Here is a 19,045-nt window from a genome sequence, read left to right as displayed (position 1 = left end):
CGGGGAGGGAAAGTGGTCGGGGACGCTGCTGGGAGTGTTCTGGGGTGGAGGCGCGCCGTCGCCGGCGCCGAAGGGTGGAGAACCGACGGAGGTCCGCACTTTAAGCCGAGTGCGGACGTCTGCTTCTCATCCTCTCTATATACTTATATAAGTATATATATATACTTATATAAGTATTATATATATAAGTATATATACCCCATCAAAATTCCATTAGAATAATATAAAACTCAACTTATGCAAATCATCAAATATGCATTCTTTCACCTTGAACCCAAATTTACTAAACATTCTAACTTAGATTTACTATGGACACCCATTAGATATACTATGGACACCCATTTCGACTAAAACCAATCCCAAATCCATACATAACACTCCAATATCCACTTCAATGCATAAGCACAATCCAACAACTGTCTAACAGTAATATTCCTATACCCGGTTATAAATTTTAACCTTTAATATCGTTAATCTTCAGAAAATCCGAAACCTAACCAACATTACTCCAAAAATTGCTAACTTTCCACCAATGGGTTTCTCTCATTTTTAGCAATTTAATAAGCATGAAAAATTGCCCAAAAAATAGCAGCACCGCCGGAGGCGGCGGCCAAACTCCAGCCACCTCCAATCGTCATCAAAATTTGATAAAACCTTTCTCTCAACATTTCGAACAACTTTCATGAACAACACTAAGCTCAATTCTAGCTCTAAATAGTTCATTTGATCAAGAACAGTAAAACCCGATTTGGGGCTAAAAACCCTAAAATTTTGAAATCTCAAATTCTCCTCACACACCATGAATCGAGTTATAAGCTTCTAAAGGAATGTTGTACTAATCAAACCCAACCTAATCATATAAAGAACTCACCTATTGGTGGCCTGAGGAGGGAGAAATCCGGCTAAAACAGTGACGAACAGTCGCACATTCTCGCCGTGATTTCTCCCAAATGGCGACGAGAGGGACGCTGTCACCACTCTAGATTGATAGGTCTCCTCCTTAGCTTCCTGTCGATACCCGGATCGCCGCCCAATTCAGCCTGACGGCAACGCACGAGGCGGAGAACAGTGGCGAGAGAGAGAGAATCGCACGGGAGGAGAGAGAGAGGTGAGGTAAGTTTCGGATTTTCTACCTTCCACCTTCGGTAAGTTTCTCTTTTTATACCCTTTACCGAAATAGTAACTTCCCTTTTTTAGACCATAACTTTCTCATACGAACTCTGATTTGAGCGTGTCACGTGTCCACGAACTCGTATTAACGTTCTCTACGACTTCCATGAAGGAAATTTTCCCAAATTATCGACTTAACGAAAAGTCAACTTTTTGGGTCCTTTACGATAAAACGGTTACAAGAAACAATAATTGAAAATTTACTGTAGACCTCATAAATTCAAAGAACATAGCTCGTCGCTCCGGAAAATAGTCCGGGCATACCGGTGAGCTCGTATAAACGTGTACCACGACTTCGGAGTTTTAAATCCACTATTTACCGTTTTCAGAAAAACTCGAAAACAAACTCGTGCAGTCACTATTTAAATCTCCGAGCGCGAATAAAGAAAATCCACGGAAGTTCATAACCCCAAACAGTAACCTTTTAGGTACGGGATATTACACTCTTTATGCATATATAATATATGATTATTTTCAGTTTACATCCTGAGGTTTATGGTTAACATCATTTCACTCCCCATACTTTTAATTTTGAAAATTTACCCTTAAAGTTTTCAAATTTCAATTTTCATAAATCATGCCCAATTGCTGAAATTTTGTCTAATTCAGATGTTAATTTTCACTTCATAACTCACTAAAATGGCTAAAATAGTCTTATAACAACATATATCGCCTTTTAAGACATTTTTTCTAAGATTTCATGCTATTATTTAACCTCGAAATTGGACAGAATTTTAACAATTGTGTTTGATTTATGAAAATTAGAGACTTTAGGGGGTAAATTTTCAAAATTAAAAATATGAAGAGTGAAACGATGTTAACCCTAAACCTTAGGGGGGTAAACTAAAATTAATCTTATAATATATTACAGCAATAGAACCACAAACATAAAACATTCTTCTTTCACATCAAAACCATACCATTAACCAAATTGAATTGTAACTCCAACCTGGCCATCGTCTTCTTCCCTGCCCAATGAAGTGCTGGCGAATGAAACTTCTCCTGTTGTTTCGTCTTTTTCCCTTCTTTAGCGAAAGCGTTTTTCACACAACGTATTTAACGTGGGAGAATAATAACTGCAAATCAGTTTTCTTCAAAAACAGAAACTTTTTTATTCTTTTAGATTACCGTTGTACCCCCTTTTTATTATATCAATAGAGGGGTAATCAAAGGATTTATGAAAATTTAATTAATACTGAAGACTTTTAATTTTTTAACTATGTGTAATGATACGAACTATTTTTCTGAAAAGAAAACAGAAAAAAGAAAAAAGAAAAAAGAAAAAAAAAGAAACAAGGAGTTTCGTTGTGCGGGAAGAACAAGAAAAAGAGTGAGTACTGAGTAGGCAAAGTGAGAAAAGCAATGAGGATGGTGAAGAGTGTAGAAATTAAATAATAAAGAGGAAGAGGAAGTGAGGAACTGAGATCGGTGATGGTCGGTGGCGAGGATGGTGTTCAAATCCAAGATAAAATTGGTGGCTCTGTTCGTGCTGGTTTTATCTTTGGCGTCGCTGCTCCGGCACCTCTCCATCGCCAAGTACTCCTCCCCCACTCTCCACTACAGCGCCCTCTCCGCTTTCCACAACGATTTCGATGGAATACAACCACAGGTACGCTTCACTCATTTCCAATTCCATCTGGATCAAATATTGATTTTAGGGTTTTGAATTTGGTGCTGCAGAGAATCCCCAGTAGGAAGCTGTGGGCGGCTGTCAAGCCCTTGCAGTCTCTGCAGCCTTACGCAAACCCTCGCGGCAGCAACTATCCTGGTCTGCTCACTCACTCACTCCTCCTTCTCATTTCGCTACACTCACTCAATCACTCATTCATTCATTTCTCTCTACAGCTCCTCCTCATGACCATCACAACTCTCGCTTCATCTACGCTAAGATATTCGGCGGTTTCGCCAGGATAAGATCTTCGGTACCATTTCTCTCTAATTTCGATCATGTGGCATTTTCTTCTTCTTCTTCTTCTTGTGTGACGAGGTGCTCATGAATCTCTCTCTTCATTTTTCTATAGATCTGTGATCTGGTCACCATTTCCAGGCTTCTAAATGCTACTCTTGTCATTCCAGAGATTCAAGAAACCATTCGCTCCAAAGGCATCAGGTTCCTCTCCCATTTTTGCCTGCCTTGTTTATTTTCTATGCCAAATACTTCCTCTGCTTCTCTTACCCATTATTATTATGTATCAATCTGCTCTCTCAGCAATCGCTTTAAGAGTTTTTCATATCTCTACGACGAGGACCAATTTATTGCCTCCCTCAAAAATGACATAATCGTTGTCAAGAGCCTGCCCCATAATCTCAAGTCTGCAAGGAAAAGGAACGAATTCAAAACTTTTAGACCCAAGAATTCAGCTTCTCCTGATTATTATATCAAACAAGTCCTACCAACGCTGAAGAAATCCAAGGTTGTTGGCTTGATTCTTGCTGATGGCGCATGTCTGCAGGTACCTGCTGCTTCACTCTTACCATTCAATCTCTCTTATATAACATAAGCATTCTTCCTACTCTTTGCACTACTAAGAAATCATTTAGATTGATGAAAAGAAACATATCTGCTGCTTTGCTTGTGGTAAACAGGATATATTCATTTCTATAGGCAGAGGCTGTTAACAAAATTAGTGATTTTTAGAACTTTGTCTCGCTGATCTTGGTCATCCATTTAGATATTGTTTAATACCCAGAAATGCCCCAAACTTGTTTTGTGGACATGGGCTTAATACTGGACCGTCCTGCTGACACTTTCATTTATTTGAAATTCATAATAGTCATATCAGCAGTCGGTGTGGTTGGAGTATACATGCCTTTATTGTTATTTCTCTGAATAGATTTTTTTTTTTGTTGCTTTTACCTAAATTTTGGATTCTAACCATGCAAGTACATGCATGCATGACTGTTAAGCCGTTCATCTTCCTGAGGCAATTTGAATTCTCTTTTCAGGCAATCCTTCCGCCAAGCATGGCCGAGTTTCAAAGGCTTAGATGCAGGGTTGCCTTCCATTCACTTCAATTTAGGCAAGAAATTCAAATTCTCGGACAACGGATGGTGGGGAGGTATGAATCTGAGAAAACATAATAAGATTCCAATCATTTGAGCACTAATGGTATATGATCAAAGTGCTAAAACAAACAATGCTAGAGAAATGATAACATTATAAAGAAGAAATTCACATGAAGAAGTACATTAGTAGGATAGGGCTACTTCTAGTTGAGAGCACAGCCTCACAGCTCTTTCAAAAATTGACTCAAAATTGATCTAAAAATCATTGATTGACAAGAGGTCTACAGGCTAGAGAAGTAAAAACAAAAAAGTGAAAGCTACATCAAATACAGTTAGCTAGCTACGGACAAATCATCCTTATAATGTCCCCAACCTAAGACTAAAGCTGCCTTCAGAATGCTTCTGATCAGTAAGCTTAGTAGTAGAATGGGTTGTAGCGAGAAAACTGCTTTTAAGTTTGTTCTTTTGTCTAATGCATTGTCATGGTTGCGCGTTTTTGTAAAGCATATATTAAGAGTGATACCTAAATCATACTAGAGAAGGCAACCTGTATGGGTTTACCACACTAGTGCGGTCTCTGCAATAGAGGTGAGCAGAGAGGGTTATGTTTCGTCATTGTCCTGTTTATATAGAATTGTGGTGGAAACTGTTTAGGGAAAGATGTTGCATGGGGTGCTTTGCTTTGTTGTGTCACGAGGCTTTGGGAATGGGTGGAAAGCTAAAACTTCATGGAGTTGCTTGTTGTTTGTTGTCTTTTGGGGTTACCTGGATGGAGCATAGTTGGAGAATATGTGAGAATTGCAAGTTGGAGTCGAAGAACTCTGGCATCGACTTAAAAGTTGGTCAGCGTTTTGGCCTTTGATAAGAGCAGGGATTTCTCTTCCAGATATTTTTCATGATTTTCGAGCTTTGATAGTGTGAATGAAGTCGTTAACTTGCCTTTTTCGGTTGTTTGTGTGCTTTTGGATTTTGGATATGGATTGCTTATCCAGTACCACTAGGTTGTACTTAACTTACAAATAGAAAAGATAATCATGCTAGACTGACTCTAGTAGTTGTGAGAGTTTGTCACTTTCTCCTTGATGTCTGAAATTTGGGGAGGCGTACTCGATGTCATTACTAATGAATGTGACAAGGGTACTCCAAGTCATTGTGTTATGAGTTGGGAATGAGATAGGGAAGAGCCGCCCACCCCCCCCCCCCCCCCCCCCCCACCCCTACTTGATACAATGTGATGAGGGTATTTTTGGAAATTGCTAGACTAAACTTAAAGAAGAACTAGATACTGCAGGATGACTTTTTTGGGAGTGTTGATAACAGCTCCGATCGATGCCTGCTAACTCGTGCTTTTTCACCTGATCAACTTACGTTGTACATGAAAAGTACCAAAGATCACACGCTTCTGATAATGCAACTTTTACCAGTAATGTTAACCACGGGCTGTTTTTGTACATCTTATATCTGAAAATTTATATCAATTAGTTGAACATTGATTTCAATACAATCAAAGAAATCATGGGTAGAGTTAATATCTTGTATTGTGTTTATGTTCAGCTGGTATTACTTTCTTTAGAATGTTTGCCAGCAATTGAATACTGTGGGTTTTGCACTCTCTTCACACAGATTACGTGCATGGGGCCAACCTTTCCTAGCGTTTAATCCTGGTTTATTGAGAGAAACATTGGCATATCATGGTTGCGGCGAACTTTTTCAGGTAAGATGAATTACTTTAAAGTTGTATTCAGCAAAGATTCAATTTGAACTTGGTACTTTTTTTGTAGGATGTTCACACTGAACTCATACAATATCGAAGGGCTCAAATGATTAAGCGGGGGATCGTTAAGGATGAACTAAGTGTAGATTCACACTACCGCAGAGAAAATGGTTCTTGCCCGCTTATGCCTGAAGAGGTATGCTCAGTAATCAGCTTCATATCCATATTCTGTTAAGTTAATGTGAGACCTTTTCTGTGGCTTCTACCCTACCTGCTGTTTTTTTTTTCTCTGAATATTAAATTTCACTCTTTATTATTAAAGAAAATTTTCATTGCTGCTTATGATTGTAAGTGTTATAGAGTTCCATATTCAAATTGATTGCAGGAGTTTAGCAAAAGCCTCACTTCGTTAATTCCGCTTTGAAAATTTTGAATAAGGATGTAGTCAGAGAAGTTTAGGCTGAATTGTGTTTTATTAAGTAGTTATTAGAATGATTTAGGATTTAGGGCTTAGGATAGAATGAAGATCTGTGCTTATTGTACATTCATATTATTTTCATCCACTTTGAGGCATCCACATAAAAAATGGATACGACCTATGGGAAATGCATGTTTACACAACAAATAAGGGGCTAGGGGTCCTACTAGCTAATCAAATGCGCTGTTTCCATTATGAATGTGTTGTAACTTGGGACTGAGCAAAGAAGGTAGTTCTTAAATGAAGATGCCCTCATGAAAACAGCCTGCTATATCTTTCTATAACTGTGTATCCAGCTCAGATCTATATCAGTTGGCTTGGCTGATATAAATGAGCTGAGCTCTAGGATTTTATTATGCCCATGAAAAGCTAATTTCAGTTTGAATCTATGCAATAATGAATTTGTGGTACCTATATATTGGGTGTGTGTGAACAAAAGAGATAACATGTATAAAAGAGAAGGCAAGTGTCTTGTACACATCTATTGATGGATAGTTTATCATTTTGTATGTGCACTTTAATGACTTGCTGATTTGACCTTTTCTTTGCTAAAGGTGAATAAATTGGCATAAATCTATCCATCTATTATTTTAAAATTTGATATAAGATTTTTTCTTTTCTTTTTAACTAGATTAAGTAAACCAATTCCACTTAATGGTTAAATATTTAAAGACCCTCAAAATGCCTTATTTAATACAATCAAATACAATGGGGGTAATACACCCAAAACCACAATAACACAAAGGCCCATGTTTTTCTCCCCATTTTCACACCCTCTCCAACTATCCAACCTCCGTATCTGCACGGTTTTATAATATTATTATTGGTGCTTTCGTATTTTGTTTTGTTTGTTTGTTTGTTAAAAGACTTGATTATAATTATTTTACAATTAAAATAATATCTTCATTTCGAGGCTAGTGACAATAAAACCTATTTACGTACATTGAGCAGGTATTTACTTGATAGGAGCTAAAAAGAAGTGAAATACAGACATTTTGGTGATAAAGTATCTCAACCAACTTTGACCATCAAGTTTCTGCCTGATAATCTTCAGTTTGGCACATGATCTCAATTTTCACCATTTGATGATTGTTTTGACTTGGCTTGAAGTAGTATATTGTTATTGCTTGATAATTCTGTTGGGACTTTCTGAAATACTGCCATCAGGTGTTTTCCTAAGTTTTCATATTTTCTAATGGTGGTACATAACACCTAGCTTATTTGTTGACACTTTCACAGGTTGGCATCATACTTCACGCGATGGGATATCCTCCTAAAACAATCATATATGTGACTGGTTCTGAAACATTTGGGGGTCAACGTGTTCTAGTTCCTCTGCGTGCCATGTTTGCCAACTTAGTAGATCGCACTTCTTTGTGCACAAATAAAGAACTCTCTGATGTACTAGGGCCTGAAACACCTCTTCCTCCTAATCCTTGGTATCCACCTCCAGCAAAGCAGCTTAAAGAAGAATGGAAGAGAGCTGGTCCTAGGCCTCGGCCTCTTCCTCCACCTCCAAGTAGACCTATCTATCAGCATGAGAAAGAAGGTTGGTATGGTTGGATTACTGAGAATGACACTGAACCAGAGCCTTCAAAGGTGGAGCTGAGGATGCAAGCACATAGACTACTTTGGGATGCTCTTGATTATATTGTTTCAGTGGAATCAGATGCATTCTTTCCTGGTTTTCACAATGATGGCAGTGGGTGGCCTGATTTTTCAAGCTTGGTCATGGGTCACCGTTTATACGAGATTGCTTCTTCGAGAACATACCGACCAGACAGGTAAGATATCCATGGTACTATTTGAACTTGATTCATAAAAAATATTTTTAATGGCACCTGAAGATTTGGGTCTTTTAAATATTTCAGTATAGAAGTGTTGGCTTTCTTTCATGCTGATATGGTTAGTATTTATTCTGACTTGCAGAATGAACTATTTAGTTAAATTTAAGATAATCTGAAGAGTTGGGGTTATTCAACTTGTGTAATTAAAAAATGCCCCCTTGCTTTGATGGTGTTATAGTTAGTAATATAAACACACAAACATACATATTTTACCTAATGGAAATTTACTGAATTAACCTTTGAAAATAAATTTGTGGAAGTGTCTCAAGTAGCATCTGAAGATGTTGATAAATTGTTCACCTCTTGAATGCCGCAGTGCTTGGACAGTGATTTGGTTGATGATACTCATATATACTTTTGTCTTTTTGGATCTTTATTTCATCTTTCCTGACAAGTACTTCTGAGGATTATTGAATGATATTGAATGATAATGATAAGTACTTTTGCATGCATGGTATTTCCACCTCTTCTGAAAATTGATACTCATGTTTTTGTGTTGTTATGTATTAGATGGGATATATTCCCTATTTTTAAATGCTCAATGATGTGGATGAATGCTGTGTGGGTTGGTTTAAGAGGGGATGGGAACGCATTCATATTCTAAACTACAGGATACATACATATTTTTGGGTTTCAGCTTTTTAGTGCTTTATTGCGTAATCCAATTTTATATGTTCTAATTTTATTTCAATAGCTGGTTCACCTGGTTTATAGTGCCCACTGCCCAGATCCCCAGACAGTTTAATGCCCGGGTTTCTGTAGAATTTTTTTTATTTTATTTTTTTATAAATCAAAAGGATTTTTTTTTTCCTGAAAAGAATCACATATTTTTTAGAGTAGGAGCATTTTGCATGGAATTTAAAGTCAATAAAACATTAGAAGAAAAATAAAATGAAGAGTAGAAAGTAACCAAGTGGTTGCACAGTCAATACTATGACGATCGCTTAGTTACTAACCTATTTGTTGGGGCTGATGAGATAATTAATCTAATTTAGACATCCATCATCATCTGTAATTATTTTTTTTTTTTTTTTTGAGAATATTGTCTGTAGTTGTATAATTTATTGCTTTTGGAAAAGCCTTTGTGTAATAGGTAGTTTTTGTTTACCCAACTAGAAAATATTATTATTATTATTATTTTTTTACATGACCTACATGATAATTATTATTAATTATTGATCGACTGTTCTACTCTTTTCAAACAGGAAAGTTGTTGCAGAACTTTTCAACATGACCAGGGACAATATTTACCATCACAAGCATGACTGGATACTATCTGTACAGGAACATCTTAACAAAAGCTTGGGCGAGGAGGGCCTAATTAGGCAATCAGTTTTCTCGAAGCCAGCATCATTCATTTCACACCCACTTCCGGAATGCTCTTGTAGAATATCTTCTGCCGAGTCTTCAGTTCATGTAAAAGGTTATGATGGCCGAATTGTATATGGAGGGGAAGAAGAGTGCCCCAAATGGATGCAGCATGGTCAAGAAATTCCAGGGCAGTCAACTGGGGAAGAAGTGGGTAAATCAGATGACAATGAATCATCAGACTATGGAAATGCTGTGGTTGAAGAACCGGAATCAAATGACAGTGACAGAACTTATGTGAATCAAATATTTATCCAGGATGACGAAATGGATCCAAATGACTAAATTTGTAGTTACAGATGATATAGCTTCCATCATATGAGCAGCCTTCTGTTTGCAACAATTTCTGAAATGGACATTTTGGAGATAGAGGATAGCCTCCTGGTTCCATCTTTTCCATATAAGAGACATAGGTATTCATATATATTCTTTGGGTCAATTCTTGGGTTTTCTATAGCAACAGAAACGAGTTACCTTCATACAAATGAGGAATGGGAAAAGATCAATGCACTTTGGCTAGCTGATCAGAGTATGTACACCTTACTCTTTACTCTTTTATTGTTTTTTGTTTTTAGTCATAGTAAAAAGTCCCACGTGCTAGATCGGCCACCTCTGTAATTCTTTCTATACAGAACAAGTGAGAACTATACAGAACCAGTAATTGCGAATCTTTTGCTCATTACTTTGTTCAGCTTTCATTCTTTACCAATAATATTACCTATTGATATTGATATGCTTTTGGAGTTCTTGCATTGCTTTTGGTGAGGAAACTCAAAAGAAAAGGAGTGAGAAATTAAATATAGATGTGCAAGATAAGTTGTAAAAGAGCCTCTTGTTAAAAAGTTTTCTGTTTGACCGTGTTGATGTGGTCTGTGATTTGAACTCCAAGTTTTGAATTATCAGTTAAGCATCAAATGGGTGATGATAATACACAAACTGGCAGTGGGGAAGAGCCCTTCTGCAAAGAATGGGTGTTATCTTTTTCCACTGCAGTGTTTAAATGAAGGACAATTTGTGAGGAATTGGTTGGCACAAACTCAATTCTCACTGGCATCATGTGACAGGTCTCTTCAAGCATCTGTTTATCTCAAGCTCTTCAACGTCTGATGAGGTTTTGGTTGGATTGATGTTGTTGATGTATATACATTATGTAGTCCGTTTCAGATACGGACGTCCGCACCGCCTTAAGGTGTGGATCTCCCTCAGTTGGCCACCGTACGGCGCCGGCGAGGGGGCGCCTCCACCCTAGCGGATTCTAGCAGCTTCCCCGACCACTTTCCCTCCTCGGCGAGTCCGCCGAATTCCAATTTTCCGGCCATATCACCCAAAACTTCAAACAAAGTCAATCTGGCCGGAAAACTGGAATTTGGTGGACTCGTCGGGGATGGAAAGTGGTCGGGGAAGTTGCTGGAGTCCGCTGGGGTGGAGGCGCGCCCTCGCCGGTGCCGTACGGTGGCGAAAGGAGGGACGTCCGCATTTTAAGAGCCTTGCGGACGTCCGCACCTGATAACGATCGATACATTATGTGTGTATTTTTTTATTTTTCAAAATTTTGGTCCCAGGGTTATAGCCATTTGAGTGCATAGACTGGCCATTTGGACACTCATACGCGAGTGCATGGACTTCTTTATAGCTGATACCCGTATCTAGATACTAGTTTAATTACTTCTTGGAGGATGAGGAAGCTGATCCAAGAGGTTGATTGGACTACTCAACCGCCTTCTTCCTCATCGCTCTTGCTGCAATTAGATTCTACTGTTTCTTCACCTTAGTGTGTTTTCAGTTTGTTAGTTTAGGTGCTCTTGTTCTGTGCTTTGCATCTTCACTCTCTTTTTCTTTTCTTTTTCTTTTTTTCTTTTTGTCAAAAAAGAAAGAAAAAGATTTAGGAAAGTGACCTGATTCCAGCTGATTCAATTGTAAACAGAACAAGGCCTCCGCTGTCAGCCTCTAATGCTTTGTATTATGATCTTTTAGGTTTTAGTTACATTTAGTTGTCCTTCATCAAAAAACAAATAGGAGTTTATTAGAGACAAAACTAATTAGGTTAGCAACTCTCACATCCTACAACAAAAGGAAAATCCAATCACAACGACCAGATTAAGTTATTCATTATTTTAGCAAAATACAATATCACTACATTTAGCGCAAAGTATGGAGTATGGAGGTGCAGATCAAGATGCCGCCACTGCTGCATTTGAGTAAGTCTCCGGTCCTTGAGCTTCTTTTATCTGCCTCATGATATCTGCCTTCTTTGCAACGAGTGCTTCTATTTTGCCATCAATCTTCTCCAGCTTCTGTTTCAGCTTACCGACATCGTTGCACTTGTCTTTCTTATCAACCTTTCGCTTCTTCTCCCCTTTATCCTTCTTCTCTTTACTTTCCTTGACCACATCTTTCTGCTTCTCCTCCTCTGACTCTTTGACATCTTCTATTTCAATCTCTCTGGAACTAACTTCGGCCTTCATCTTCTCCACATCCTCTACATTTTTGTGTTGCTCCTTCCTCTCCTCCTGGTCCGTCTTCTCTTCTTCATCATTATCCACGTCTTTCTTCTTCTTTTTATCCTTGCCTTTCATCTTATCCTTCTTCTTCTTCCCCTCTTTTTCGTAGTCATCACATTTTCCCTTATCCTTTTTCTTCTTCTTTTTACCTTCTTTTTCTTCATTGTCTTCATCTTCATTTTCCCCATCATCCTCTCCTTTATTTTTACCCTTCTTCTCCTCTTCTTTCTGCTCCTTCTTCTTATCTTTAACCTTTCTTTTCTCTTCTTCATCTTCGTTTTCTCCTTTTAGCTTGTGCTTTTTCTTCTTTATATTCTTCTCTTCATTTTTGTCTAGCTCTTCCTCTGTGTGGTTCGAGTCATCCTTGGCGCTCGATTTTTCATCTTTGCACTCTGTCTCTTCTTCTTCATCTAAACCTTTACCTTTGGTCTTCTTGTCCTTCTTTTTCTCTTTTTGATCCCTCTCTCCATCATTTTCTGAGCCCCCACTATCTTTGCTCTTCTTCTCTTTTTTGTGTTTCTTCTTTTTCTCTTTTTGATCCATCTCTCCATCGTTTTCTGAGCCCCCACTATCTTTGCTCTTCTTCATCTTTTCTTGTTTATCCTTGTCCTTCTTCTTTTCTTTGTTCCCTGTGTTCTTCAACTCTTCATCTTCTTCTTTCTCTTTTTCCTTTTTCGTGTCTCTCTCTTCCTCCATCTTGTTCTTTGGCTTCACTTTTTCAAGTGACTTGGTCTTTATTTCTAGTTCTGTACGAGTCTTTTCCTCCTTGGAGTCACCTGGTTCTACACCCTTGGTCTTGATTGCTAAGTGGAATTCTTCCTTATTCACCTTTTCTTCTCCTTTCCATTCAACTTTGTCTTCCATCTCTAGATGCCGAAAGTTTTTTGCTATCAGAGATTTCCTAAAAACAGAATCAAAAATAAATAAATTTAGCAGCATACACATATGCCAAGGCCTAAAGGAATTATGAAATTGCAGATATGAACAATACATCATACATGATCTGTTGGTCAGAAAGAAATACTGAATTGATCCCATATGACAATTATGTTCCAAAATACACACAATACATGCAGAAACAATCTAAGAATTATACTTGTGTATACATCCTGTTTCTTTTGATAATGCAAACTTATGACAACTTATATTTCTATATTGTTCCTGATCAAACTAAATGGTAGTAAGTTTTCTATATATATATATATATGAAAAAATAAAAAAAACAATTACCATTTACCAGAAATAAAGTATAATAGATCCTCCAATGTCTATATGGGGAACAACAAGAAAATAAAGGAGATGAAAAGAATGCTCGTCGGACCCAAACATGGAAAGAGTTTGCACAGCTAGAAATCAAAGTGCTCAACCAGAAACTAGTCAAAGAAACCAAATCTAAGAGAAACATATCCATCTATTTAGTAATTACTAAACATGAAGCTCACCGAGGATTGTTCTTACTGGGTGTGCAACAGATCAGAACATAAGCTTGATTTCTTTTTCATAATCACAAAGAGACAGAGACAAAGAGAGAAATGTAATTCACCTTATATGAAAGAAATTGATCGTGAGCCGCAGCTTGCGTAGGTACAAGTAGCAAAGTTGGGTTGCTCTATTTATAGGGAAGGTCTTCCGGTGTAGTCATTCGCATTGATGCCAACAGCTGGCAGCCACCACGTGTCCCCTTTCAGATCCGAACGCGGCACCAACAGAAAACTCACACGGCGCAAACCTGTGGGTTCCTCCCTCGCCGTTCTTTTTCTTCCACACTAAGTCTTAGACCGTGCATACCTCTAGAAATAGGACTGATATGGGTCGGTATATCGACTTTGTTTACCAGTAGTATATACCAATCAACTTATAATTGGTAGGCAAAATTTTTTATCAAAAGTTGGTATACCGACTTAGTTTGTTACGTCCTAATTTTCGAAGGATAAATTTTTAAAAATTTAGGCATAATAAATCTCAAAATTTTAATATTTCAAAACCTGCTCAACACTTTCAAACTAAAAACAAATACTGGAAATATAAATGTCAACAAACTCATCAACCGAGTTAAACATTATATCTCTATAATTACAACGACTTCAAAAGTCAAGTAATAAAAAGTAGCTCACATGAGCTTAAAAACAACCGTTATGATATACAAAAAGTACATTGCCTAAAACCCAGCTCCTAAGCTATTGCCTCAATCCTGCTGATCATCACCTGCAGGTCTAACCCCTACACCCCCATGAATTGATGCTCCGGGTTGTAAACAACAAACCCAGTAAGCTTAAAAAGCTCGTATGAGTAACTCTCAAAATAAAACTCAACCATTCCAACATCACATAAGATAAAACTGGAAATTCCTGCATTAATAACTTAGTTTAGGAATCCCTTAAAAACAAGAGAATTCAAAAGAAATAATTAAAAGAACACAACAATTCAAAATCAATCAAATCATAAATGAAATCCTGCAAAAAGCATAGTTCAAGAATTCCATTAAAATTACACGATTAAAATTAGAGAATCTCCTGCGGATAAGCATAGTTCAGAAGATACTCAAAGCAAGAAATTTAAATGACAACATATAAGAACATCACACAATCATTTCACAACCCTTACTTATGAGTTCGTCAATGCATAGTCATCCCTTATAAGTAACTAGGCAAACACATACTCATGGGTTCGTCAACACATAGTCATCCCCCACAAAGTACCGACAGACTAGAGCTCTATACTGACCGTAACCAATCACCCGGCCAAGGCTTGGTTCCCGGTCCACCACGAAGGCTCTTTGACACGACCCACCCCGAATTTCACCCTGAAACCTAGAGTAAGTCGTGCGGGGACCACCTCCAAGGAAAATTTACCGAAAAATCGGCATAACCTCCCTTGAAAATGGACAACCCTTCCTAATAATACCTGCATGCACTTCAAAAGAATCCATTTATAATCCTCTACTCCTGGAGCCTTCGTGCTCCCCAAATCACAACACCACCCAAAAATTTACTAATCTAAACAAATCTCACATCCAACCATTTATAGGTTCAGAGCAACTCTAACAGGAAGAAATGAAACAAAATAAATTAACAAGCGGAAGCTATAGGATGACTATGCCTCATCTCCATGTACGCCCGACCTCGATTAAGCTAACCTGTAAGCTGGGCATTTTTAAAACGAAAGGCCCAGGGGAAAACACTTAACAACGTTAGAGTGAGTGGACAAAAATAAATTAATAAAAATATTTATGCTTCCCCATTTTAATTTCCAAAGAAAATATACTGCATGCGGTAGCTCAAAAGCGCTCAACACAAAAACTGGAAATTTCATGACTAGCTCCGGCTAGTCTCCATAACTCAAAGAAATACAGCCTCTCAGGCTAAACTATATATAAACATATATAAGTGTATGTATTTACACTCGTTAGACTCTTTGTATGAATTCTAAGAACAAATTAGAAAAATAGAAATTCATACAAGGCTACTACGCTTGCATCTAACGCTCACGTCACACCATAATGGAATTGTACCTCAGTATGGTAGAAAAAACACAAGTGTATATACGTGTGGACTCCCTATGTGAAAACCTAAATAAACCAAATAAGAAAATAGTTTTCATATAGGGCTACTACGCTTGTGTCTAACACTCACGTCACACCATAATGGTATTTTACCTCATTATGGCGGATCAAACACGTATGGCTAGCTAGCATTTACATATACATACTATCATCATAAACATCCAATAAACATATCCACCGAAAATCTCATTTTCGGGATCTCTCCAAAGGAGGAAAATTGCCAAATATCTGAGAAATAAATAAATCTCAGGAAAAGAAATAAATGATCCACAGATAATTCATCGCATGCTTTTCAATTAAAATAAAGGTCCACTCACAACTCTAGGCATAAGCCCGACGAAATCCAAATCGCCACTCCAACGAGGTTTCCTCGAACTCTGGCACAAATATATAATTAAATTCCCAACTAAAATCCAATATTTAAACAAAATAGGCAAAATTAAATATGAGCCGCAACCACGTACGCTCATCCTTGCCCAACTTCGCCTTTCCTAAAACGAAACGATCCAACTTTAATACCATAAACGGTAGCCGTAATTACAACCTCCCAAAAAATACGACTTAAATCCTACTGCCGGATTCTACATTAATTAACCGCTAAAAATACCACACTTCGGAAATTCATAAACCTATCCAAAACTCATCCAAAAATTCCATAACTCACTTCAACAAACTCCCCTTAATATTCTAAATTTAAAACCCTAAAAATCTTCCAAACAGTGGCGGCGCCGGCGGCGGCTCTGCCGGCAGCGGCGGCCGGAGGCCGATTCCGGCGACCTCCAATGCCTATGAAATTTTGACAGAATAAACCTCTCATCATGCTCTACAACTTTCCTAACTAGCACAAACACCAATTCCAAGCCTAACTAGGGTAATCAACTAAAAACATCAAAAACGCTCTAGAATTTCAACTTCACTTTTCTCCTTACCTAGGTCAAGAGAGGGTGAGCTGTTTGGAGGGGTTGCTGCACGGGAGGAGGGCTACAAAACGAGCCAAGGATCGCCGGTTTTGGTGGCCGGAGGAGGGAGTTCCAACGACCGGAAGTTCTAGGCAGTCGAACGTCTCGGGCGGCAACGCTCTCTCACGGCGGCGCTAGGGATCCTCTCACCGGTCCAGGAAGAAGGCTGGGTCGACGGCCGTCCGTTTGGGACCGGCCCGGCGGTCAGAGGCGACCGGACGACGGCGAACGGCCGGGAAGAAAATCCGGCGGAGGGAGAGGGAGAGAGAATCGGGAGGGAGGAGAGAGAAGAGAAAGGATTTGGGCTTTTCCCCAACCGGTCCAACACCATCACTTAAAACCCAACTCTAAAATTTAACACCCTAAAATAATACCCTAATAAAAATTACCTTTTACTAGCTAAAATTTTACCTTTTTACCGTCGTCATAATTTTCTCCTACGAATAATCCTCCGCATATAATCGTTCCCGAAACCCCTCTAGGGACCAATTAAACTATTTCCTCAATGACGGAGACGGTAAAATTCTTATTATAACCAAGCTAGTAAATAAGGTAAAAATTTAAGGGTCGGGATGTGACACTCTTAATCTAATGCACACAATCACCACTAAGACACACACCCACAACTAAGACACACAATCACCACTCAGACATACATCCACAACTAATGCACACAATCACCACTAAGACACAATTCCACAACGGATGCACACAATCACCACTAAGGCACACATCCACAATTAATACACAAATAACCATTTCAATAAAACCGGACAAGCGACACCTCATTATAATATACCTTTTCACAAAGAGATATATATACACACACACATAGATTTTCTCACAAGAATAATCTACCAAGAACTAAAAATATTATAGTCACTAGAACTTTAAAAATAATCATTTAAAAGGAAAACTTGTTTTCTCTTACCTATGAGCCGTTGACGATCAAACTCATATATTTTAAAACAAACAAAAAGGAAAACATAATTTTTTTTAAAAATCATTATCATTTTATCATCATAATCATTATCATCATCAATATTTTCTTCAACATTTTATCATCATAAACCTTATCATCATCACCATCATCATCATAATAATCATTATCATCAACACAATAATTATCATAATCATCATCAATAATCATCACACAATTCCATAAATAATTGGTCCCAAGTGAACCTTGGTGAGATGTTACTCACCTAAAAATCCTACCGTGTCTTCACAAAAGAAACTCAAGAACCAAGCTCAACACACTTCACAAGTCACCTATAGTTACGTACACAATTAATAACCTTAGAAATCAAAGGACCATAGGATAACAAACACCCTTAAACTAAACCTTAACCCAAAGGAGGACAACCTTCTAAGGTCATCGAATTAACGACTCAGAACTGCTGCTTCTATTTCCCAAAATAGAAACTCAAAACCTTGCACAAGTCTAAAGTTCACCAAAAGTCCTAGCATGCAATATTGGTAACCAAAACCTACAACCAACATATCAACATGTTCGTATCAGAGAGTACTACCTAACCAGCACCACAAAACACCACAGACACTACCGGACGCGTCACCACAGGTGGCGGCGAGTGAGCCCCACGCACCACCCCATCAACTTCAAAATTTGAACAAACTTCCAACAGCAAACTTGTAGATTAAAGTAAGGGAAGCATCTTTTATACCTGACGCTTGAACCAATTTGACTGGAATTGGGTCCGAAACGTCACCGCAAACTCACTGCCTCAAACTGCAAATCTGAACCACACTCTCAAAAATCGAGTTGCAAGACACACAAGAGTAAACTCTGATGAGAAAGAGGATCGAAACTTACCTAAACTTCACCCCTAATCGCCGCCGAATTCGGCGGTTGCAGGCAAGGGCAGCACTGCTTGCTCCGCCACACCAGTTCAAATTGGAGCCACCCACAAGGTCTGATAGCTTCGCAAAGGAACGGTGGCTGCACTGGCTTGATCGCCGTTGTACGTCGTAGGAGGAGAGGGCAGCGACCGGAAGTGTAGTGGCTTTCGGGCTCAGCTGCGCCGCCGTCGATCGCTGTCAAGGTCAAAGACTGACACCAACAACTAGAGGAGGACGTGATGAATCAAATGGAGGTTGTTTGGCGTGGCAATCCGCCGTCGGACGACGAAGTTCCCTTCCGGCGAAGGTGGAGGGCGTTGGCAACTCGGGAGAGAGAGAAGAGAGAGAAGTAAGAGAAAAAGAAATGGGTTCCGGAAATAATGAAGTGGAAACCCTAAACTTTTCTTATTTAACCCAAAATCCCGTAAAGCCACGAACTCCGTTGACCATAACTTTCTCATACGAAGTCCATTTTACGCGTGCCACGTGTCTACGAACTAGTATCGTCGTGCTCTACAACTTTCGTGAAGGAAGTTTTTCGAGAAACCCAATAGATTAAAAAGTCAACTCTTGACCCTTC

The 19,045-nt window shown here is 38.6% G+C and overlaps 1 protein-coding gene and 1 pseudogene across 4 annotated transcripts; one reads left to right on the top strand and one right to left on the bottom strand.

Annotated features, from left to right (window-relative positions):
* The first annotated feature begins 2,617 nt into the window (after window positions 1-2,617).
* Window positions 2,618-10,215, top strand: LOC101311615 (annotated as a pseudogene). Its single transcript, XR_183758.1, has 10 exons — window positions 2,618-2,779; window positions 2,851-2,938; window positions 3,016-3,091; window positions 3,174-3,280; window positions 3,380-3,623; window positions 4,117-4,229; window positions 5,800-5,890; window positions 5,958-6,086; window positions 7,608-8,152; window positions 9,421-10,215. The product of XR_183758.1 is annotated as an uncharacterized LOC101311615 (transcript).
* A 1,173-nt stretch (window positions 10,216-11,388) lies between these two features.
* On the bottom strand, window positions 11,389-13,854 carry LOC101310934. Of its 3 annotated transcripts, none has more exons than XM_004288359.1 (2): window positions 13,628-13,854; window positions 11,389-12,985 (listed from the first exon to the last, which is right to left on the bottom strand). In XM_004288359.1, exon 2 carries the CDS (start codon window positions 12,946-12,948, stop codon window positions 11,755-11,757), a length of 1,194 nt encoding a protein of 397 aa, XP_004288407.1. In that variant the 5' UTR covers window positions 12,949-12,985; window positions 13,628-13,854; the 3' UTR covers window positions 11,389-11,754. The 3 variants fall into 3 exon arrangements, with proteins under 3 accessions (XP_004288407.1, XP_004288408.1, XP_004288406.1); XM_004288360.1 differs by having other exon boundaries at window positions 13,527-13,672; XM_004288358.1 differs by having other exon boundaries at window positions 11,389-13,637.
* Between the last annotated feature and the right edge of the window lie 5,191 nt (window positions 13,855-19,045).

The sequence above is a fragment of the Fragaria vesca genome, linkage group LG1, assembly GCF_000184155.1.
Source record: "Fragaria vesca subsp. vesca linkage group LG1, FraVesHawaii_1.0, whole genome shotgun sequence".
NCBI classification, from domain to species: domain Eukaryota; kingdom Viridiplantae; phylum Streptophyta; class Magnoliopsida; order Rosales; family Rosaceae; genus Fragaria; species Fragaria vesca.
Note: the sequence above shows the minus strand (reverse complement) of the source record. Positions and strands in the feature narration are given on the sequence as shown.

What these genes read in the sequence shown, in the direction of transcription:
- LOC101310934 (XM_004288358.1), bottom strand. Translation starts at nt 13,122, where the DNA reads ATGGGATCAATTCAGTATTTCTTTCTGACCAACAGATCATGTATGATG.